This window comes from Chanodichthys erythropterus, chromosome 2 (genome assembly GCF_024489055.1).
Source record: "Chanodichthys erythropterus isolate Z2021 chromosome 2, ASM2448905v1, whole genome shotgun sequence".
NCBI classification, from domain to species: domain Eukaryota; kingdom Metazoa; phylum Chordata; class Actinopteri; order Cypriniformes; family Xenocyprididae; genus Chanodichthys; species Chanodichthys erythropterus.
The window spans coordinates 33716241-33740574 of NC_090222.1; the positions used below are offsets into that span (position 1 = coordinate 33716241).

General features: G+C 39.0%; 1 protein-coding gene across 2 annotated transcripts in view; it reads right to left on the reverse strand.

Annotated features, from left to right (window-relative positions):
* Positions 1–24334, reverse strand: part of rims2a (regulating synaptic membrane exocytosis 2a) — a 236105-nt gene that overhangs the window by 96897 nt on the left and 114874 nt on the right. The window contains exons 8-17 of one of the 2 annotated variants that reach the window (XM_067410743.1): positions 23071–23190; positions 20257–20356; positions 19596–19719; positions 17590–17636; positions 17348–17460; positions 15515–15562; positions 12579–12709; positions 11142–11334; positions 8706–8859; positions 7472–7498 (exon numbers count right to left, since the gene is read on the reverse strand). In XM_067410743.1, coding sequence (XP_067266844.1) covers positions 7472–7498; positions 8706–8859; positions 11142–11334; positions 12579–12709; positions 15515–15562; positions 17348–17460; positions 17590–17636; positions 19596–19719; positions 20257–20356; positions 23071–23190 — 1057 coding nt within the window. The remainder of the gene's footprint in view (positions 1–7471; positions 7499–8705; positions 8860–11141; positions 11335–12578; positions 12710–15514; positions 15563–17347; positions 17461–17589; positions 17637–19595; positions 19720–20256; positions 20357–23070; positions 23191–24334) is intronic. The other variant, XM_067410751.1, reaches the window with a different exon arrangement.

Here is a 24334-nt window from a genome sequence, read left to right on the forward strand (position 1 = left end):
AAGTCAGAATTGCATGATATAGTCCCAATTGCGTGTTATAAAGTCAGAATTGCATGATATAGTCCCAATTGCGTGTTATAAAGTCAGAATTGCATGATATAGTCACAATTGCGTGTTATAAAGTCAGAATTGCATGATATAGTCACAATTGTGTGTTATAAAGTCAGAATTGCATGATATAGTCACAATTGCGTGTTATAAAGTCAGAATTGCATGATATAGTCACAATTGTGTGTTATAAAGTCAGAATTGCATGATATAGTCACAATTGCGTGTTATAAAGTCAGAATTGCATGATATAGTCCCAATTGCGAGTTATAAAGTCAGAATTGCGTGACAAAGTCACAATTGCTTGTTATAAAGTCAGAATTGCATGATATAGTCGCAATTGCGTGTTATAAAGTCAGAATTGCATGATATAGTCACAATTGCGTGTTATAAAGTCAGAATTGCATGATATAGTCACAATTGCTTGTTATAAAGTCAGAATCGCATGATATAGTCGCAATTGCGTGTTATAAAGTCAGAATTGCATGATATAGTCGCAAGTGCGTGTTATAAAGTCAGAATTGCGTGACAAATTCACAATTGCTTGTTATAAAGTCAGAATTGCATGATATAGTCCCAATTGCGTGTTATAAAGTCAGAATTGCATGAAAAAGTCGCAATTGCTAGTTTACATCTCATAATTCTGACATTTGTTCTGAGAAATGCATGTTATAAAGTCAGAATTGTGTGACAAAGTCACAATTGCGTGTTATAAAGTCAGAATTGCGTGACAAAGTCTCAATTACGTTGTAAAGTTCTGACTTTATAAAATGCAATTCCATGGACTTTTTATATCACACAATTCTGAGAAAAAAGTGAGATATAAACACGCAATTGCGGGGAAAAAGGCCGAATTGGGAGTTTTTATCCTGCAATTCTGACTTTATAACTCGCAATTGTGAGCTTGTATCACAATTGTGAGAAAAAAAAAGTCAGAATTGCGAGATAAAAAGTTGCAATTATCTTTTAAATTGTTTTAATCCTTGGCAGAAACCAGCTTCCATAGATATAATGTAAAAATACAGACGGGACATGTTGTTTATGGTCTTATGTGCCATCACAGTTCCCTTTCGTGGGAACTATCGACGCTACGTCGGATGACGTGATGGGAACCCTCTGTATTTTTGTGTTCGTGAAGCACCTCTGTATCCAACCAATGAAAAGACGCGACGTCAGAGGCGGGTGACGTCACGGATCAGGAAGCTATAAAGCACACCTGAACACAAAGCACGCCAGCTTCTGTTGTCTTCAGCAAGCGTTCTCTGTATCTTGTCTGTCTTATTTATTGTTGTCTGTCTGATATATATATATACATATTCACACAGTGATCTCTTCGTCCGAGGACAAGAGTTTCAAAGCACAAAAATAAGACAAAAAGCATTATGGCGGAAAAGCAGCAACAGTTTAAAAAGTGTACTCCTCCTTGTCCACGCTACATAGTGACAGGAGATTCACACGACATGTGTGTGAAATGCCTGGGGGTTGAGCATGCACAGGCGGCTCTCGAGGGAGCCGTCTGTGTACACTGCGATCAGCTCACCCTCAGAGTGCTGCGATCTCGCCGGGCGCTCTTTGAGGAGGGCGCCGAGGCGAGTGTTCCCCGCGGGTCTGGTCCCGCTGTTGCCGAGGCACAGCGAAGGCTGCACTCGTGGGGTTCACAGATGGATCTAGCAGAGGGGGAAGAGACGGGCACTGCCCTATCGCTTCCCTTACCTGCTAGACCCAGTGTCTCTCCTTTGGTGGCGGAAGCACGCGTAGCGGTTTCTTCCCCCCGAAGAGAGGCACCGATGCTTAACATATCTTCCTCCGAGGAGGTTGATGTGGAGAGCGTCGATGAGGAACCGCCATCCTCATCCCCTGCTTATGAGGAGCTATTAGAGGTAGTGACCAGGGCAGTAGAAAAGTTAAAAATCGACTGGCCCGCGGAAAAAGCTGAAAATAAACCAAAAAGTAAGCTTGATGAAAGGTTTCTTCCCGCGCGGTCACTACCTCAGCGCCGGGGTCTGCCGTTTTCCCGACCTCCACACCGAGGTGTCGAGGTCGTGGAAGAGGCCAGTACAATACAGACTGTACAGCCCGCAGACGTCACTATATAGCAATATAGTTGGGCTGAAACGTCACGGCTATGGGGCGATGCCTCGGGTCGAGGAGACGCTCGCGAGCCATCTCTCACCCGAGCCCACATCGTCCCTTAAGACCCCGACGCTGCCCACCAAGCCCCTAAAGACAACTTCCAGCTTGGTGGGCAAGGCTTATTCGGCGGCAGGTCAGGCGGCGGCATGCCTTCATACCATGTCTATCTTACAGGCATACCAAGCCGACCTGCTGGGGGAAATTGATGACACTGGGGAAGCGTCCTTTGAGGCTATTCACGAGCTCAGAAAGGCAACAGATTTAGCTCTCCGGGCCACCAAGGAGACGGCCAAATCCATCGGCCGCTCTATGGCAGCCCTGGTGGCCACGGAGAGGCATCTCTGGCTCAACCTCTCAGACATCAAGGAGAGAGATAAAAATGTTCTCATGGACGCGCCGCTGTCTCCTGATGGCCTGTTCGGCGACGCAGTGTCAACTGTCGTCGACAGGTTTCAGGAGACACGAAAGCAGACAGCGGCATTTTCTAAAATTATTCCCCGCCGCTCTCATCCCCCCGAGGCTGCTGGGCGGGAGCAGCCTCGGCCGACAGCCAGCTCCTCAGCACACAGGGTGCAACAAAGAGCCAGTGTCGCCTCCCGCGCTCCCCACAAAGATTTGGGGGGCCGGGGCGGGTGGCACAGGCGAAGCCTTCCGGAGGTAGGACGGATCTGAGGACCGTCATTATCTCCCGGAAGGCTTCAAAGAAGAGGTCCTGACCTTTATAGTGCAGGATCTCTCGAGGGCAGCCCCCTCCGGGGGGATTCGGATATCGGGTCCCTCCCGGTGCCCTCAGGGGACCGTCCTGTCAACCCTGCCACCCAGCGTGCGTCAGGGCACAGCGGTCTCCGCCGATCCTCCGAGGAGGGTTGGCCAGCACGTGATTCGCCTGTCTGCCGGTGCGCCGCGTCAGATGGACGAGCCAAGTGCTCAAAAACACCAGAGACCAGTCTCGAGAGACTGGTTCCCTTAGTAGAATATTTGGAAGAGTGGAAAAATCTCCCGAATGTTTCGAAGTGGGTACTGCTCATGGTAGAACAGGGCTACAGAATTCAGTTCGGTTCACGACCGCCCAAGTTCAATGGGGTGCTTCCTACGGTGGTAACCCCAGAGCAGTCTCTGGTGATGGAGCAAGAAGTAACGACGCTTTTGCAAAAAGGGGCTATAGAAAGGGTTTCCCCTCCCAGCAAAATGTCGGGCTTTTACAGCCGCTACTTCATTGTTCCGAAGAAGGATGGAGGGTTGCGTCCGATCATAGATTTACGTGTGTTAAATCGATCAGTAAGGAAGTTGAAGTTCAAAATGCTTACACTCAGACAGATCATCCCTCAGATCAGGTCCGAGGACTGGTTTGTAGCGATAGATCTGAAAGACGCATACTTTCATGTATCCATCCATCCTTCACACAGGAAGTTCCTCAGGTTTGCTTTCGGGGGCGAAGCTTACCAATACAGGGTTCTTCCGTTCGGCCTATCCCTCTCACCCCGCACGTTCACGAAGTGCGTGGATGCAGCGCTGGCTCCGCTGAGACTCCAGGGCATCCGCGTGCTGAACTATATCGACGATTGGTTGATACTAGCTCAAACAGAACAATTGGCAGTTCAACATCGAGATGTTGTTCTGTCGCACATGAAAAGGCTTGGGCTGAGGCTCAACGCCAAAAAGAGTGTGCTGGTCCCAAGTCAGGTTGCAAACTATTTAGGTGTAATCTGGGATTCCACCACGATGCAGGCGCAGTTGTCCCCTGCTCGTGTGAGTTCCATTCTCGGGGCCGTGAAAGGGGTGAAATTAGGCCAGTCACTCACTGTAAAACAGTGTCAGAGACTGTTGGGTCTGATGGCAGCTGCGTCCAACGTCATTACTTTTGGCCTCCTGCACATGAGACCCTTACAGTGGTGGCTCAGGACCAAGGGGTTTTCCCCGAGGGGAAATCCTTTTCGCATGATCAAAGTCACGCGGCGATGCCTTCGTGCTCTGGTCATGTGGAAGAAGCCTTGGTTCCTAACCCAGGGACCCGTGCTGGGGACTTCTGGTCGTCGTGTAATGCTTACGACAGATGCTTCCCTCACGGGCTGGGGGGCGATCATGAGTGGTCGCTCGGCTCAGGGTCTTTGGGAGGACCATCAGCTCTCCTGGCACATAAATCGGCTGGAGATGATGGCGGTGCTTCTTGCACTGAAACACTTCCTCCCCGACCTGAGAGACCATCATGTGCTGGTCCGAACGGACAACACTACGGTGGTCTCGTATATCAACCATCAGGGGGGTTTGCGGTCTCGCCCATTATCAAAGTTGGCCAGTCGCATCCTCCTCTGGTCCCAGGGAAAGCTCCTCTCGCTGAGAGCAGCCTACATCCCCGGGCGGTTGAATGTGGGGAGCGGACGCCCTGTCGAGGCAGGGCGCGAGATCGGGGAATGGAAACTCCACACCAAGGTGGTGGAGTTAATATGGAAAACTTTCGGTCGAGCTCAAGTCGATCTTTTGCCACAGAGGAGTCAGCTCAGTGTCCTCTGTGGTACTCACTTCAACACCCAGCACCTCTAGGGCTGGATGCCATGCTACAGACGTGGCCGAGGCTACGTCTGTATGCATCCCAGTCTCAATGCTCCCGGGAGTTCTGGAAAAGGTTCGCCAGGAGAAGGTCGACCTAATATTGGTGGCCCCTTACTGGCCGACCAGAATATGGTTTTCGGACATAATGTCTCTTCTGCACGGCTCTCCCTTAGAGCTTCCCCTCAGGCAGGATCTCCTGTCTCAAGTGGGCGGCACGATTCTCCATCCCCGCCCAGAAATGTGGAAACTGTGGGCCTGGCCCCTGAGGGGGCAAGGCTCATAGGATCTGGTCTCCCAACTGAGGTTGTGGAGACCATCCTTCATTCCAGAGCTCCCTCCACGAGGAAGTTGTACTTATACAAATGGAAATTGTTCTCTGTGTGGTGTGAACAACATAATTTGGACCCGGTCCATTCTTCAGTCTCAGACGTGCTTCGGTTCCTTCAGGAAAAGTTCTCGGAAGGTTTAACCCCTTCCACGCTGAAAGTATATGTGGCCGCTATTTCGGCTCATCATATTCCTGTAGGGGCTCCTCGCTGGGTCGAGACCCTCTAGTAGTACGCTTCCTCCGTGGTGCACTCAGGTTGAGGCCTGTGGTGCGCACAAAGACCCCGACCTGGGACCTCACTATTGTGCTCCAAGGGCTGGCTGAGGCTCCCTTCGAGCCAATAGAGGAGGTGTCAGACAAATTCCTGACACTTAAAACCATCTTTCTCTTGGCCGTCTCTTCTTTGAAGAGAATTGGTGATTTACAAGCGCTGTCAATAGCTCCATCTTGTCTTGAGTTTGCGCCTGGTATGGTGAAAGCCTTTTTGCATACCAGGCCGGGCTATGTTCCAAAGGTTCCGACGAGGGTCCCAGGCCCCATTGTACTTGAGGCTTTCTGCCCGCCTCCTTTTGCAAACTTGGATCAGGAAAGGAAGAATCTGCTTTGCCCTGTAAGAGCGTTAGATGCGTATGTCCACAGAGCTGCCCTGTGGAGAAAAACAGAACAATTGTTTGTGTGTTATGGGTCCCCTAAGAAGGGGGCCCAGCATCTAAACAGCGGATGAGCAAGTGGGTGGTCGAGGCCATCTCACTTGCATATGAGACGGTGGGGCGCCCGTGTCCTTTGATGGTGCGGGCTCACTCCACGAGAGGTATGGCCGCGTCCAGAGCTCTTCTATCTGGTGTCTCTATGGACGACATTTGTGGTGCGGCTGGATGGTCATCCCAGCACACCTTTATCAGATTTTACAATCTTCACCTTAATATCACTCCGGGGGCCAGGGTGCTACAAGATAGCAGCCAGACACTTGGAGAGACGGCGTAGTTGGGATTGCGTTCCCATCACGTCATCCGACGTAGCGTCGATAGTTCCCACGAAAGGGGAACGTCTCGGGTTACGAGTGTAACCCTTGTTCCCTGAGTAAGGGAACGAGACGCTACGTCACGTGGCCGTATCTCCTGCATACCTGGTGCGCTTGCTTCAGACAACCTACAGAAGCTGGCGTGCTTTGTGTTCAGGTGTGCTTTATAGCTTCCTGATCCGTGACGTCACCCGCCTCTGACGTCGCGTCTTTTCATTGGTTGGATACAGAGGTGCTTCACGAACACAAAAATACAGAGGGTTCCCATCACGTCATCCGACGTAGCGTCTCGTTCCCTTACTCAGGGAACAAGGGTTACACTCGTAACCCGAGACGTTTTCAGCTTTTTTACAACAGCTTTGAATCTGGCTCATTCAATCAGAATTTTGGAGGCAGAATGTTTTATCATTTTAGTTGTGTTGTTTTCTATGAAAGCCTGTTTATTTATATTCCATGCAAAGATAAGATAAAGTTTAAAAAGGAAATAAGTACACTGTGAGATAAAAATCTAAAATTTACATAAGATTAATTAATATATGTAGTTCAATTTTGGGGTCTGTGGGGTCATTTGTTAAAGAAAATAATACATTTGTTCAGCAAGAATAAATTAAATCGATCAAAAGTGACAGTAAAGACTTTTATATTGTTACATAATATTTCTTCTTTTTCTTTTCAACTTCCTATTTATCAAAGAATCCTGAAAAAATAGGTTTTCAACATTGATAAGAAATAAAATGTTTCTTGAGCATCAAACCATCATATTAGAATGATTTCTGAAGGATCATGTGACTCTGAAGACTGGAGTAATGATGCTGAAAATTCAGCTTTGATCACAGGAATTCATTACATTTTAAAAATGTATTATAATAAAACACATTTATTTTAAATTGTAATAATTTTTCAAAATAATATTGTTTTTACTGTATTTTTGATCAAATAAATGCAGCCTTGCTGAGACTTCTTTCAAAAATATTTTAAAATCTTACCAACACAAAACTTTTGAATAAGTGTATAAACAATTATTTTTGTTGAATTTCCATCCAAGATAACTAAATATTGTGACCATTACCATGATCTAAAATAAATCATGTCATGTATGATTTTAGTCATACCATCCAGCCCTTCTAAAAGTCATAATAACAGCAGACAGAAGCTTGTGTTCACTACAGTGTATATGAATAGGTCAGACTGATCTGCAGTAGAGGGAAAACAGCAGCACTGGGGAGAATCAGAGGGCACTATGGGAAAATGTGATGGTGTGGGGAGATGGTCCACTTCGTTCTGCATGTGTTTCATTTTTCATGGGATTAAGAAGGACAGCAGGGTGGATCCAGTATAAAAAACACACGGTTAAACCCAGAGGATCAGCCTGAACATGCAACGGTCATTACCTGAGCTGTATACATACGGGCCTTTGGCTGCAGAAATAACCAGGTCAAAATAAAAAACAATGAATGCAGGACACAAACGCTCATACCAACAGCAGTAGTCTTTCAGATTTCAGCTCAAATCACTGAGAGCTTATGTACAGATCTCAAAAAAAATGAGATGGAAGAAAAAAAAAATTTCAATGCTTTTGGTTTCGCTCGCAAAATGTTCGAGTTGGCTCGCAAAACTTTTGTGTTCTTTGCAAGTGAATGCAAAGTTTCTCGGGGAATGCAAAACATTTGTGAGAGAACGTCAAAGCATTGACAAATGATTTTTCCTCCCGTCTCTCTCTTTTTTTTCCCTGCATTATGTTACTTTAAGGGGCTTCATACTTATGAATATGTAATGTCTAAACATACTTTATGCAAGTATGCATACACAAAGCTTTATTTAAAGGAATATTTTACCCAAAAATGAAAATAAAATAAAAGATGAAAATGAAAATGTTGGTAACCAAACAGTTGCTGGTTCCCGTTGAATTTCATAGTATATATAAAAAAATACTATGGAAGTCAATGGGGACCAAAAAAAGTTTGGTTACCAACATTCTTCAAAATGTCTTCTTTTGTGTCCAACAGAACAAAGATTTTTTTTTTTTTTTTGGGTGAACTATCCCTTTCATTCTGAAAAAGTTTTTCACTGTTCTTGCTACTGAAGTTCTTAAATCATATATACTTTTCAAAACATTTCTGTCTGAATGCTGTCATACTAGTTCAGACTAAAACTCACAAAACTAAAGACATGGTCTTTAGAAAAACTAATGGCTAAATAATAAAAAAAGATAAAAGATAATATCATTAAGAACAAGATACTTGCAATGTGAATTAGATTTATATCAAAATGATCAGAAATACATATTGTGAATGTTCAACATATTAACATCTCCAGTTTAATGACAGACATTTAAAGGCAATTCTGTCAAACATTTGTGTTTGCATACTTGTGTAGAGTACATTTATAGCCTAGGACTTTTAGAAAAAGATGTTTGGAAACTGTTCTAAGAGAGGAAAACATATTAAAGCACAAGCAGATGTTGTTACACATAAAAATGCAAAATAGTTATATGATCTGTAATGAAAATCAGTTTTTGACATAAAAATCAGCTCATCTACCATGCAGCATATGTAATGTATAAGAGCAGAACATTGACCTGAGTTTTTCTGTGTGCAAAAAGATGAGAGAAAGAGACAGACATACTCTGCAGTCTGCGTGTGGGACTGTCTCCGTGCAGTGCTCGTCTCTGAAGGCAGGGGGAGCTCTTGGGCAGGGGTACCGATGAGACGTCGTGCGTTTGCAGCTTATACCAATGCGGTTCATCGTCAAGCAGTGCTGTTTCCAGTTCTATGAGGATCTACACATACATTTGTGTCATATTCACATGTATACATACAACACACATATCCAGTTTATCCCAAATTTAATGTGTCTTAATGAATCTCTAAATGTGAGATGGTTTGTTTAACAACCAACCACAACTTTTGTAACTTAATATTGTAGATACACATTAGTTTTATTTAAAAATGCTATTTTGAAGTATAGTCTCAAAAAAGTTTGCAAGGTTAGTTGCATAAAATCTTTTAAAGATATTAAGACTTTTCGAGAACAGAAAAACTGTATAGATCCACTGATATTTAAAAGTAATGCATTAAAATGTTGCATTACCTTCTAAAAAACTAACTAATTACGTTACTTAGCTACATTTTTAGATTTATTTTTGGCGTTTTTGCTTTTTTTTAATGATAGGATAGTATGTGGCAGGAAGCAAAGTGGGAGAGAGAGAGGGGGATGGGCTCAAGAAAGGTCAGCGAACCAGGACTTGAACTCGGGTCGCCCGAAACGGTGTTATTATGCCGACATGCTGCCCACAAGGCTATCGGGACCAACTACTTAGTTAGTTTTATGTAAAGTAATGCGTTACAATAATTTTGCATTACTTTTTCTTACTTTACTGAAGCTCACTCTCTTTTCAAGGTGTTTTTTTTTTTATTCAGAAGTGTCTTTTGCAAGTGTTTAATGTAGTGCTGTCAATCGATTAAAAAAAATAACTCAATTAATCACACATTTTTCTGAAAACACTTAATTTTTTATGTTTTTAATATATTTTATAATGTAATAATTTCACAGTTAATCTCCAAATTAAAGCAACATAAAGACAGTATATTTTAAATACTTGTTTAATGGCATCTTTTTATGAATGAAGGCCAGTATCACTGATACTAATACAGCTACTGATGTCTCTATGAAATTGAATTTTAAACATGAATTATAGCCATTCAACATTACAGTGTAATTGAAAGCTATAATTTTTTAACATTTATTAGGCTTGAAAAATATACAACTTTTAATTTAAGTGAACTTAGAACAATCCTCACATAAACCCATAATAAATGTCATATTTACTAGTGCCCTTCCTACCTGTCTAACAGATAGGAAAAATACAGAAATTGAATAAAGTTACCAAACAGTCTGCACCGCATAATTCATAGCCTAAATTAAATATAGATTAATCATTATTAAAGCTACAAAAGTTCTTTAGTCAAGAGCAGTGAGCAATTGTCTCTGTTACCTTTGTTCTTTCATTATCTTCAATGACAGAAGGCATTAGCGGTTGCTGTCACTTTAAGATCTGCCGCTGCCACTTTCTCACAACTCTTTACTTTCGTTTAAGACTTTATTTAACTTGTTCAAGGCTGCTCTTAGGAGGATACTCTAAAACTAAAATTTTTGGCATTATTGTGCATGTTATTGTTTGTTCAAGCGTGACAGAGAACTCGATTCTGGCGCGCCGTCCATCCGCACGATACTGGTGCTTGTCTTTCTGTGTGTCGTGTGTGTGACAGGACATTCACAGACAGCGCATTCTCTTTTTCTCTTTTGGTGAGCTTAAATGGTTTAAAAGCATTTGCATGAATAAGAACATGATCATGTAACACGCACCTTAATTTTCTTTCAAAAACACATTTGGAATATTATTAAATTCTAAGGAATATAATTAAATCCTGACCCCTAGAGCTACATATGACATACAAACGATCTCTCACCATTACAGGTTATTTTACCTACTGTACCACTTACTTTTGTACTTTTTGTTTGTTCCGACGCACACATGAGTATGCATGTCTAAGTGACTACGTTATGGAGAAGAGAGAGAATTTTAATGCAGTAAATGTTTAAGCAAATTAATTAAACTGAAAAGTAACTTTCATTACTTTTTTTAAAAAGTAAATTAATATTAATGTGTAAATTTAAAGTAATCTGTTACTTGAAACATCAAAAAAGTAATCTGATTACATAATGCACGTTACTTGTAACGCATTCCCCCCAGCACTGCTGATAACCATTATGCAGAATTGTTTTTAATTGTTATTATTACTTATTTTTTTAAATGGTCCTTAGACTAAAACAATAACACATAATATGCATTAGAAATATTTTAATTTTGATAAAAATTATTATTATTATGCTATTGTTGTTCTTTATGCAAACTATTTTGTGATCTAAATGGTCACCAGTCAGGTCTACTACTGTACAATTGATTTGTTTAATTTGATTAATGGCATGGAAATACAAGAAAGTGGTTAATTGGTAGAAGAAGCTTAAAGTTCTGAATATTTGAGATCATCGTGTCCTTACCTCTCCCAAGAACTCACTCTCTTCCTCTCTCACCCGGGCCTGGTCCCACAGCGTGATCTCCAGCATGCGTTCCCTGAACTCCCGCCGGTGGACGGGAGAGTACATAAAGGTCTGGTTCCATTTGGGCTCTAGTGATTTCTTTACCGTTTTTGTTCTTCTTTTGCTTTTGTCACTGGAGAAACAATTATTCAAACTGTTTTTATTTACCATCTTGGTAATAGAACCCTGGAACAAGCACTGAAATCAACTATAAAGAACAGGGCATTGTGGGAATGCTAAGCAGAACACGGCAGATCTGCTCCCAGGCTGTGTTCAGAATGGAAAACTGTGCTTACCGCATACTGCTCAGTATATACAAAAACAGGAAACAGTATGCAGTATGCAACATTGTTGTCACATTACCACACTATGTCGAATGCTAAATTCAATGAGTTGCATTCAGTATTTTTCTAATAAATGAACATGGTTATTTTAACTGCATTTTTAATCCAATTCTGGATGAAATCTTGGCAGTCCAATCATTTAATGAGTAAAAAAGTAATGTTGTTACTGCTTCAAGTCAAACACATTGCATTGTGGGATATAGTATTTATTATTATTAACTATAAAAAAACATTTGTATTAATTAGGCTGAAATTAAATAAATTATAACATGAAAAACTTAAAGTCCCCCTGTGGTGAAAATCATATAAAAAGCAGATTAAAAACACCACATAGACAAAGCTAATGTTGTCAACACCATTGCCAAGTATTTTCTCTTTAAAACTGCAGTGATCTAAAGATGCGGTTTAAAAGCAGCTGTTTGATAGTCAAGCTAAAGGCTAATCATATTAATTACCATTATGTGTCCGACTTTGTAAAAAGCGATTCCATTGTGCAGCGTTTACCTCAGTAAGTTGACCGAGTGGATCTCTGAGCTCATGCGAGTGAGTGGAGGCGGGGCTAATTAGCATATTCATAGATCCACGTATACTAAATGAAGCAAGGGTGTAGAGTTACATTCAAGCTATTTTTTTTCACAGGAAAAAGACATTTAAATATGTCATTTTGGTGATCAAAGATGAATTTTAAGGGATAAAATGTTTGACTACAGGGGGACTTTAAACTAAAATTAAAATTGTTGCTTCGACAACTAACTGAAATAAGTTGAAAGCACTAAATTATTAACTGTAAATAAAAACTAAAATAAAATCTCAGTATCTCAGTGTGCTATATATACTGCACATTTTTGCCATGTTGTAGATCATGCATACAGAAACTGCATACTGTGTGCACAATATACTGTACATATTGCATACAGCAAAAATAGTGCGATTACTATGATAGTATGCCATTCTGAACATAGCCATAATGAATTATGTGGTGAAGAGACACTACATTTTTTTATCTTTTGCACAATGAGTGTTATTGGCATTAAAGTAACTGCCCCAATCTCACCTTCTGTCAGGGAGGAAGTAGATCTTCACATAAGGATTGCGTGGTCGGCCGTCCTCCCTTGAAGGCAGGTCCTTTGCACCCAATATGGTGACGATAAGCTGATGGCCGACTTTGTCATACCAAAGTTTGACCTGTAGGGGGACAAACACCAGAGCCTATTTAAGATAAAGAGTGACTTGTGTTCTCAGGCTTCAAATCATCAGCTGCTTCATTTAATCAAGAGGATTTGATAGTTTGTATATGAATCATGTTATTGTACTACACATGCCAAGATGCATGACAGACCAAGCTCACTACTCAGACAAGTATGGATGTGACAGAAAAATACTTAGAAGTCAGACATACACAGAAACGACACCAACATAACACATATAACACTAGATCTTCTAAGCCAGAGCCCATACTTGCTTGTAGTTAAAGGAAAAAACTCCAATAGAAACACTGCTTATACATTATATACTGGAGCTATAAATGTCTAGGGCCACTGTGTACAACATGCAATGAAGGGCGTTCCATACTGTACGTAAAAGAACAAGGCAATGTGTTACAAGGAGAGTTGGGTCAAACAAATTGTACCATTACACAATCCCCAACAGAACTAGCTGTTGCTGTACATTAAGGACGCTAATGTTGTCCAAAATAGGAAATGTTAAATATTTCTGAGGGAAAATGTCCTAACGTTGGAAATGTGTAAAGCTATAAGATTAATGTGAACATTAACAGCAATGCATCGTTTTTTTATGCCCTGATTTTTGCTACAAACAACATTAAAGGGGTCATGACATGAGAAGTCAAATATTCCTTGTACCATTAAATAATTCTGTAAGATTCATAGCTTAAAATGTCCTCCTCATTATAAACAAAGCATTCATTAAATCAAGCTCTAAAAAGGGCTCATTTTGATATTGCAGGATTTGTGACGTCACACAAGCAAATACATTTGGATATTTGCATTTGATCATTATAATCACTGACGCACTAACACTCACAGAGCGTGTTCAATTTCTGACATACTCCACACACTTGAGTCTGTTGACAACAGGACAAATGCTTTTAAACCATTCAAGTGCCACAAGACAAACGAGAATGCGCTGTCTGTGAATGCTGTGTCTGTGTGACACACACGACTCGTGCGAACAGAAAGACACCCGCCAGTATCGAGTTCTCTTTTGTGTTTGAACAAACAACAACACACAGAATTATGTCAAAATGCCCGTTTTGTAGAGTATACTCATAAGAGCAGTCTTAAATTAGTTAAATAACATCTTAAATTTAAAGAGTTGTGAAAAAACGCTGCCGAACATGGCAGCGGCAGGTCTTAAAGTGACAGCAGCCTAATAAACCCATTGCTGTGATGTCTGTCATTGATGTTAATCAATGAACAAAGGTAACAGAGAAATTTGTAGCTTTAATAAGGATTAATCTATATTTAATTTATAATTTATGCAGTGAAGACTGTAAACTGTTTGATAACTTTATTCAATTTCTGTATATTCCTACATGTTAGACAGGTATGTAGTCCACAGGTAAATATGACAAATATTAAGTTCACTTAAATTAAAAGTTGTTATTTTTTACGGAGCATAAGGGGGCGGTAATGCACCAATAAGCTGGATGCCAACTGCCGTAAAACAGAAAAAGAAGAAGAAGAAGCAGCGTCACTGTGGAGTTAAAGTGGATATATACAACAGACCCGGAAGAGAAGACAATGCTGAATAAAGTCGTAGTTTTTGTTTTTTTGGACCAAAATTTATTTACGATGCTTAAAAAACTTCTAACTAACCCATTGATGTCACATGGACTACTTTGATGATGTTTTTATTACCTTTCTGGACATGGACAGTCTACCGTACATACATATTCAATGGAGGGACAGAAAGCTCTCGGACTAAATCTAAAATATCTTAAACTGTGTTCCGAAGATTAACGGAGGTCTTACGGGTTTGGAACGACATGAGGGTGAGTCATTAATGACAGAATTTTCATTTTTGGGTGAACTAACCCTTTAAAATAAAAAATCCATGTCATGACCTCTTTAAAACCATTCACATCATGCTTCTTCAGGTACAAATGGATACAATTTGCTTAATTCACACTCTAATTTCTTCTTTGTACTTGGGGAAAAAAAGAAAAACAGGTAAAACAGGGAGTGTTAAAGGTGCTGTAAATGATTTTATCCATTTTGCAAACTTGCAGACTTAGAAGCCGAAATAGCCCTTTGTCCAAAAACGTGCCAGCCAACTCAATGTTAACATGATTGACAGGCAGAGAGACTTTCTGAACAGAACACCTATTTCAGTGCTATTTATCAGGTAGCAATGATATTTTATGTGTATAATAGCTTACAGCACCTTTAACATATCCTTTTAGCTGCAACATGAAACTTTCAGTAATGTTAGTACCGAACAAAAATGTTTTTAGCATGATTAGTATAGTTACAAATGTGAAATGCAGTTTTTGAATCAGTTTGCAAATGAATGAATCTCCAAAACAATTAAGTACAGTGAACTAGTTCCTTTCTAAAACGGCATATGAATGAGTATCAGGATTCAATGCAGTTTCATGTTACATGGAAAAAGAATCCAATTTTATGTCCCAACAAACTCTGCATCACTAAAACATTTAAAGAGACACAGTACTCCTCTGCCCGGGTAAACGGCGCAGGTGAACGTCTCGCAGGGTTAGAGGCATTACGTCATTACTCCATGTCTGCCAACTGTCGGGTGTCTCTTAAAATATTTTTGTGCTTGCATGCAGATGATTTATGCCTAAAATGTGCTTAAAACAGCAATGAGGGCATGATAGGTAAGGGGCTCTTCAAATGCGCAAACTAAGATAATAAACAAAGCTGGAAATGCAGCTGTTTGTCTGCTGTGCATTATCCAAAGAATTAAAGCAATAGAAGAGAAGTGGTTTTAGTAAATGGCAACGATTACCTGAACTTTAGGGTTAAAAGGCTCAATTCTTCTACTAAGGCTTTGGCTCTGGGTAAGTAAAGTGAATGAAAAACAATGAAGAGAAATGCAATAAAACTAAAACCTGAAATGACAATACCATTTGTTAATGCAACACTAAGAAAGCAGAGCAGGAGATTCAGCCTAAAGACAACGACTATAGGAACATTTTTATTTCTTTTACTATGCTATTAACTGCAATCTCTTCCTCAGAGATTGAGGAATCAGTCATGAGCTCAGGACTCATTCTACTAGAATGTTCTATGTTTCTAGAGCAGTGTTTCCCAGAGTGTGGCCCTCAACCCTCTAAATTGTTTGTTGTGTTCCATGAAAATCAGAGTATTTTTTTAAGACTGAAATGTCATGTATTCTCTTTTAAAAAGTCTCTTCATGGAAAACACTGCTGTTTACAGTACACTGAATCTCCTCCTCAACAAAATACAAAGTAACAAGATTGTTATTTAACACACAAACACACCATATAATGTTAGAGATGATGAGATACAGAACAGGAATATACAGAACAGGAGACAACACATTTTTGTATTGATCTATTTAATACAACCATTTCTATCTATCTATCTATCTATCTATCTATCTATCTATCTATCTATCTATCTATCTATCTATCTATCTATCTATCTATCTATCTATCTATCTATCTATCTATCTACCCATCATTAACCACTCTGCTTTCTAGATATGTATCTATCCATCCATCCATCCATCATTAGCCACCCTGCTTTCTATCCATCCATCCATCCATCCATCCATCCATCCATCCATCCATCCATCCATCCATCCATCCATCCATCATTAACCACTCTGCTTTCTAAATCTATCTATCTATCTATCTATCTATCTATCTATCTATCTATCTATCTATCTATCTATCTATCTATCTATCTATCTATCTATCTATCCATCCATCCATCCACCCACCAATCCATCCATCAATCCACCCATCATTAACCACTCTGCTTTCTAGATATGTTTCTATCCATCCATCCATCCATCCATCCATCCATCCATCCATCCATCCATCCATCCATCCATCCATCCATCCATCCATCCATCCATCCATCCATCCATCCATCATTAGCCACCCTTCTTTCTAGATATCTGTATCAGACACTTTTTCTAGTGGTTTTTCCATTTTGGTCAACCATTCATTGAAATCATTGATCTTACTCATCCAAACAGTATTACCTAGGGAATAACTTGCACTTCATTTGTATTGCATAAATCAACAGCTTGTCCACTTTACACCAGAGTGTGTCATGTTCTACAAGCGTGTCGGGTATTTTTTCACACACACAATAGGCTGCATGAGGCCTGGCTATAACCTGCTCTGGTTTGAGGAGACTACAGCAGCTTTGCCTGATCACTGGCCCAATGCTTTATATCTGCTCAAAGCTATTTAAGTGATTTTAGTCAGAATAATATGGACAAGTTGGGCAATTACATATATTTTTCTCCCTTTTCACTTCCTGATGAAGACGGGAAGTTTTGTTAGGACAAGTACAAAAGATTAAGGCAAAAAATGATGCAAATTACATGTGCAATTGATGTTTTGTCTATGTATTTTTTCATTATTGCAATGCCAAAGAATGCTGGGAAATATAGTTTTAATGCACAAGCCTGTGAACTTTATAGCTATTCTTCATCAAAATTTATGCAGACCTAAACTGTAAACGGTCACAATGAAACTGTTTTTGACATGAATCTTTAACTGACATGGGGAAATACCTCATTTTTTTCTATAATGCAGACACATCTTGTCCTCTGCACAGGAATGGATTATTGTGAACTTACTGTAAGCTGTCCCGATAAGTACTGAGGGGCATCCCGCAGCATTCCGGGGCTCATGGGAGACGTGACTGATATGGAGGGACGCTCCATCTTCTGTGACTCAAACGAACTTGAACCTTAGAAGAGATTAAAGTAGAAATACACAAAACTTATCAGAGATTCTTTCAAAGATCTGTGAAAATGTCTCATTAATGTCTCAGAGAATCCCATCACTTATACACACTAGACTGAGAAAATGTACTCACTAGACTCCAGTTGTGCGTGTGTGCTTTCTGGTATCCTGGGGATATCTCTGGAATGACAGTGGCATGGAGAAATCAATGACATGTGCTGTAATGACCCTGAGCACCACATTAGTCTTGATATGAAGTTTGTGGCAGCAGCCCAAACTCACAATCTAAACAGAGTTCAGTTGGTCATGCACTCTTTACAATTACAATTAGGACGATTAGGAGGCTAAACGGAGGGCAGCAGTTTTGTTTGTTTGTTCATCTGAGCCAGCAGGCACTCTAAAGAGGTCATATCATATGATATTTTCCCTGAGTTTGTATTTTCCCCATCTCATGAACTACAAAAAAAAGTAGTTTTGCATGTCTTTTTCTATATCCATCAGATCTCAGAAAGTTATTTTTGCAGATTATTTTTAATATTTTATTTTTTATTAAGAAGGAAATTTTGATTTCTCAAAATTACGGTATGTTACATCAGTATCTTTTATCTTATAACTTTAATATAAAGGAGGTAAAAAAAAGCAGACTATTATCATAGAAAATTCAAGGCACGGACCACAAGACTCAGTATGTTAGTGTTATGATTAATACAAATATTGCACATCTAAAATGCTTTTGAAGTCTATTCAGAAACACACCTCAGAATTACAACACAAATAATAAACATAGCTTTTGAAATCATAAGGAATTTAACAATTATTTCAGTACTTTTGACGAATCACTTCATCATTAGACATTTTCAATCTGTGACTCTTTTTGACCAATTTGTTAAAATATTTGTTTGCAAATCAGCACTGTATGTTTGTTTTTGTAAGCAAATGATATGGAAAACTGTCATCTATTTATTTTGTTTTGTGTCATAAACTCATTTGGTTCCAGAATTCTTTGACCAAAATGATTCAGAATAAGATTATCATCTTTAAACAATAAGATATTTATATCGATTTTAAATGTCCAAAAGCATTGCTTGTTTATCTGCACCAGCATAATGTTAGAGGTATCTGGTGCTGAACTAAACATTTTTAAATGTAATTTCTGTTAAAGTGAACCTATTATACAAAATTCACTTTTACATGGTGTTTGAAGATAAATGTGTGTCGGCTGTGTGTGTACACAACCACCCTATAAAAATCCACCCACTACTTTTTTTCCATATTCCCCATAAATCATAAACAGTGTCTCAAAATGAGTCATTTAAAAATGATGTCACAATATTTGCCCCGCCCATGACTGGTGCCGGAGTCTGCCCTATAAGCTTAGCTCCTCCCCTGAGCAAACTTTACACAGTCCACCATGCTAGTCCATCACAGTCCATCTCCTTGCTTGAGCAGCTAGTGGAAACACAAGGAAGTCTCAGCTATGTGATAAACAACTAAATGTTCTGCTTTTGGCTGTATCAGTGAACACAGAACTTTTCCATTGCTTTTCTATGTAAACATGACCATTGCGCTTGTATCTCACATCTTTTACAGCGTCTCGTGCAGGAAATGGCATTCTAAAAATGCAGCGCACAAGTAAAAAGCAGTTTCACGCATAAAAAAAACACATCAACACCTTGCATTTTCAACTGCCCACGTCTCATGTTTTTACGCAAAGACACGTTGTGTGAGGATGGCCCTGAATGGGACAAAAAAATTTTTGCAATGTCCGTCTAGCACGTTTACATAGAAAATAATGTAAAGGCAGCACAATGGAATGAAAAAACATGTTCTGTGGAAACGCCCCCATACTGTTTCTCCAGTTTGGTTGTTGCCGGAGTATCCTTGGCAAGAGCTGTAAAGGCACAGCCCTCTTCTGGAAAGGGGAAGGGAAGCAGCAGCTCATTTCCATTATTTTTGCTTCCTTTTGCTTTCTGGGCATGGTAAAATAAATAATCTCTGGGGTATTTTGAGCTGAATCTTCACAGGCACATTCTGGGGACACTTAAGACTTATATTACATCTTGTAAAAAGGGGCATAATAGGTCCCCTTTAAGATCAAATAAAAACCTTAAATGAAAAACACTGTAGAGGAAGTCATACCCAATGGGTCGAGAGACCACTAATTCCACCTGAGGCTCTGGCTTTGATTCTAAAATGATATTGTAAACTTCTTTAAATGTGGCTCCTTGTAAATGCCGGCCATTCCACTCTAGGACCTGGTCACCTACGAAACAAGAAAATCAATTACCAAAACATCTGTAGTCAAACATTGCTAGGATTCACTACTGCATTTAATACAGTAACAAACTGAGTAATACGAGTCCTACATTCACCACTGTTCAAAAGTTTTGGATCAGTATGTTTTGTTTTTTTTGTTTTTTTATGAATACTTTGTATTATGCCCGAATGCATAAAATGAATCAAAGTGAGAGTAAACTTCTACAATGTTACAAAAATATATATTTTCAATTATTTATTCATCAAATATATCTTTCTTGAGTAGATCAGAATGATTTCTGAAGGATCGTGTGACATTGAAAACTGGAGTAATGATGCTGAAAATTCCGCTTAGTCATCACAATTAAATTACATTTGAATAAGCCTTAAAATATAAAACAGTTTGTTTTTTTTGTTTTTTTAAATTGTAATATTATTTCTCAATATTACTGCTTTTATACTGTTTTATGATTAAATAAGCATTTTTAAAAATCTTACTGAACCCAAACTTTTGAACAGTAGTGTATAGAAAAATAGCATGTACCTGGTCTGAGGTGCCCAACTGTATCCGCTAAACTTCCTTTCCTTACTTTGGTGATGAATGCACAAAGTCGCCCGGACTCTGTCATCTTTCCCCCAACAACCTGTAAAACGCACAAAAGAAAATAATGAACTATTGCTTTTGAAATTATAGCATATTAGTTTTAGCTGTGGTACTAAAAATTACATTTCAGTTGTATTGTAGGTATCATGATCCCATAATGAAGTTATGTTGCTAATGTCAGGTGAATATATTTAAGAGTTCATGGCTTTTTAGTCATGACTGATTACACTAAGAGTTCAGAAAAAAATAATCCATTTAGAAACAAACTGCACATTACACTGAACAGAAACAGTGAGACTTTTGAGGGTGTGTGTACATTATTTCTGTATGTGCTTTTGAAAGAAAGAACCGACCACTGGAAAATGCCTGGAGGTCTGTTCCATAGACCACATGACCAATCGCTCTTCTGTGAGCATCATACAAATCAAATCCCCACTAATGGCAGCCCAGTGCAAACATACAAAGAAGATTATGAGCTGCCTCCTAGATAAAGATGGCTTTACATAATGAGTGGCATGCAGCCGAGGGCGATTGAGTGTGTGTGTGTGTGTGTGTGTGTGTTTGACAAACTGCTGCTGGTAACGGATATAATGCACACGGTAGCACTGAGCTGACACACAGTCAGCCATTCAGAAAGTTTGTTATCAGTAACGATTCTTCGTTTCTCTCCACTCTACTGAACAATCCATGTAAGTGCTTTAACAACAAATACGAGCTTCGCATTTCTGCTTTTAAACTCTCAAAGTGCACGGCCCTGTTTACTTCCACTGTAAGAGCTTTACTCTATCCATTTTTTTTTTCGCTCTTTCAATGATGACAATAAATTGCAATGAACATTCTCAGTGCACATTTTTACAGTACTATGCATGCAGTCTTTAAAAAAAAAAAAAAATGTAATTTTCATTGATGGTTCCTTGGAGAACCTTTAACATCCATGAAACATTTTCATAGCAAAAATGGCTCTTTATTATGAGAAAAAAGTGCTTCAGATTATTACAATATTCTTTACACTTCACTCTTAAAGGATTAGTTCACTTCAGAATTCAAATTTCCTGATAATTTACTCACCCCTATGTCATCCAAGATGTTCATGTCTTTCTTCAGTCAAAAATAAATTAAGGTCTTTGAGGAAAACATTCCAAGAATTTTCTCCATATAGTGAACTTCACTGGGGTACAATGGCTTGAAGGTCCAAATTGCAGCTTCAATGCAGCTTCAAAGGGCTCTACATGATCCCTGACGAGGAATAAGTGTCTTGTCTAGCGAAACGATCTATCACAAATGCTTGTCTTGCACTAGCTCTGCGATGCGCCACGCCTTACGGAAAGATCACATGTGGCGCAGGCGGAAGTACCGTGGTAGGGCGAAAAAACTCCTACTCATTTTCTCCTCCAACTTCATAATTGTCCGACATCGTTGTTTTACCTTTTTTTTTTTGTAAAAGCTATTTGACTTAAGTCTTTGCACGTTTGCTTTGTAAACACATGCTCGTTATTTCCGCCTACGTCACGCGTGACCTTTCCAACGTGATTACGTAATGCATGGCACATCGCAGAGCAGTGCAAGTGGAGCATTTGTGGTTAAAAAGTATATATATATATATATATATATATATATATATATATATATATATATATATATATATATATATATATTTTTTTTTTTTTATTTTTTTTAAGAAAATGACCAGAGAAAAATCCTGGAATGTTTTCCTCAAAAACCTTCATTTCTTTTTGACTGAATAAAGAAAGACATAAACATCTTGGATGAGAAAAATTCATCGGAAATTCTGTACTCTTTCAGAAGATGCGCAATAGCGCCCCCTACCATATAACAGTGAAAACATGGAAAGCTGGAAAATTCCATCAATGGCAGTGAAGCATTGTCTCTTAAATTATGGAAAATTTTAAAGTTTTAAAGTTTTTTTTTTTTTTTTTTTTTTACAGCGATGCCATAGAAGAATCATTTTGGGCTCCCTAAAGAACTGAACAGATCTTACAATAACCAATTTTTCTTAATGTGAAGAACATTATAAAAATCTGAAGAACCTTTTGTGGAAAGGAAAAGTTTTATGGATGTTAAAGGTCGACACATCGATGCCAATAAAGAGCCTTTATTTTTTAAGAGTGTATACACTTTTTACACTATAAAAAACTTTTGGAACCTATTTAGAGAGTACTGAAAAATAAAAACTACATAGAAGACATTTTAAGATTCATTCTGAATGAATACTGCATAAATAATAAAATAGCATTACTTCATGCAATATTTTGTATCCTTATTTTATCAGTTCACATTAAAATGTTCATTCATAATTTATCAAAAATCTTGATCCACTTCTGAAATGACTTTTCTTTCAATTCAATCAGTTCCTAATGGATAAACAATCCCAGCCTACATTTTATTGTTCAGTATCCTGTTTCTCTCATGAGATTATTGAAGTAAACTTCAGTATTCTTAACTTTTCTGATTTTAACCCTTCAAAGTACATGGCCATGTTTACTTCCTCCAGAACACTGGTTCTCCACCACTCTGCACATTATGTTTGTCTCCCTTATTTAATAAACCTGATTTATATCAGTGGGTCCCAAAAGAGTTGATGATTTTTGTTTTTTTATAAAGGTGGGAAATTACTTTTCTATAGTAATCGAAATAAATGTTGTTGCCAGAGTATGTATTAAAGCAGCTACACAACCATGTGTGAAACCAAAATCACATAAAGAGCATGTCCACACAGGAGGCCGAGCGACTCACTTTCAGTCCCAGAAGAGCTCCGGAGTCACGAGGAACGCTGCCGTCCTTCATGCGTTTGTTCAGCAAGATCCTGCCAATGAGTCGATCTCCGTCTTTCGAGGGCTGCCATGTGACCGGGTGCTGTCAGGTCAAAACCACAACAAACATCATTGCAGAACACACAGAAACCTGCCAGAGCTGGTGCGGGGAAGGCTGAGATGAATTTCATCCAATTTATCACACAAACTCTGTTGTGATTGCAGGTGTTTCATGGGAGCGAGCCACATGACTGGGACAAATCAAATAATGTCTCTAGAGGATTAAGGGATTAGCTCACCCCAAAATGAAAATTCTGTCATCATTTACTCACCCTCATGTCATTCCAAACCTGTACGCTTTTCTTTTCAGAAGTATTTGTGACTGATATAATGTATATATAGCACATAACGAAAGCAGATAGTGAGTAGTAGTCATCCAATGTTAAATGGTGATACCATAATATAGAGGGCAAAGTGGTCCACTTCCATGTGCAAGCTATGATATGATAGCTCAGCATGAATTTTTTTGGAAGCTGGGATTCTTCCACTGGAGCTCTTAAATATTAAAAAGGTGAGAAAATGATGACAGAATTTGTCTATTTTGATAAACTATTCACTAAACAATTTAGCTGAAGAAAAATAGAATGTGTCAATGTATTATTATTTTTTTTTTTTTAAATGTGAAAATGTGGTCAAAATTTAACAAATGACTCTTATAATACAATAAATCAACACTCAGTTTCAATTATGAACAGGAGACAGATTCAAGTAGCAGTAACGCAGGTTCAAGTTAAGCTATATGGATCAATCAGAAAATAATTTTGAATCATCCCTCAGTTGGTACAAACATACAAAAAATGCTTACAGAAGAAAAATATAATGGAGTACTGTGAGGCAAGGCATTAGAGATGGTTGAAAAGCAGAAATGTGAAGCTTGCATATGCTTATAGTACTTATTTTGTACAAATTGTCTGTTTTCTGAGCTATAGAGTTGTCTAAATTGTCCATTTATTGGTGAGATGACATTTCTACATGAATTAAGTTTTGCTTACACGTTACCAACATTATTCCAGAGTTTGCTTAATACTTCATCACTTAAATCTTTGCACATATATTTATATATATTGTGATTTTAAGCTGTAATGCAAAAAACTGAAAGTTTATACAGTAAGTTAACAAGCCATTCTATCACACTGGTTACATATGTAATGTTTCAAGTCTTGTGGATATACTTCTTATATTAATGG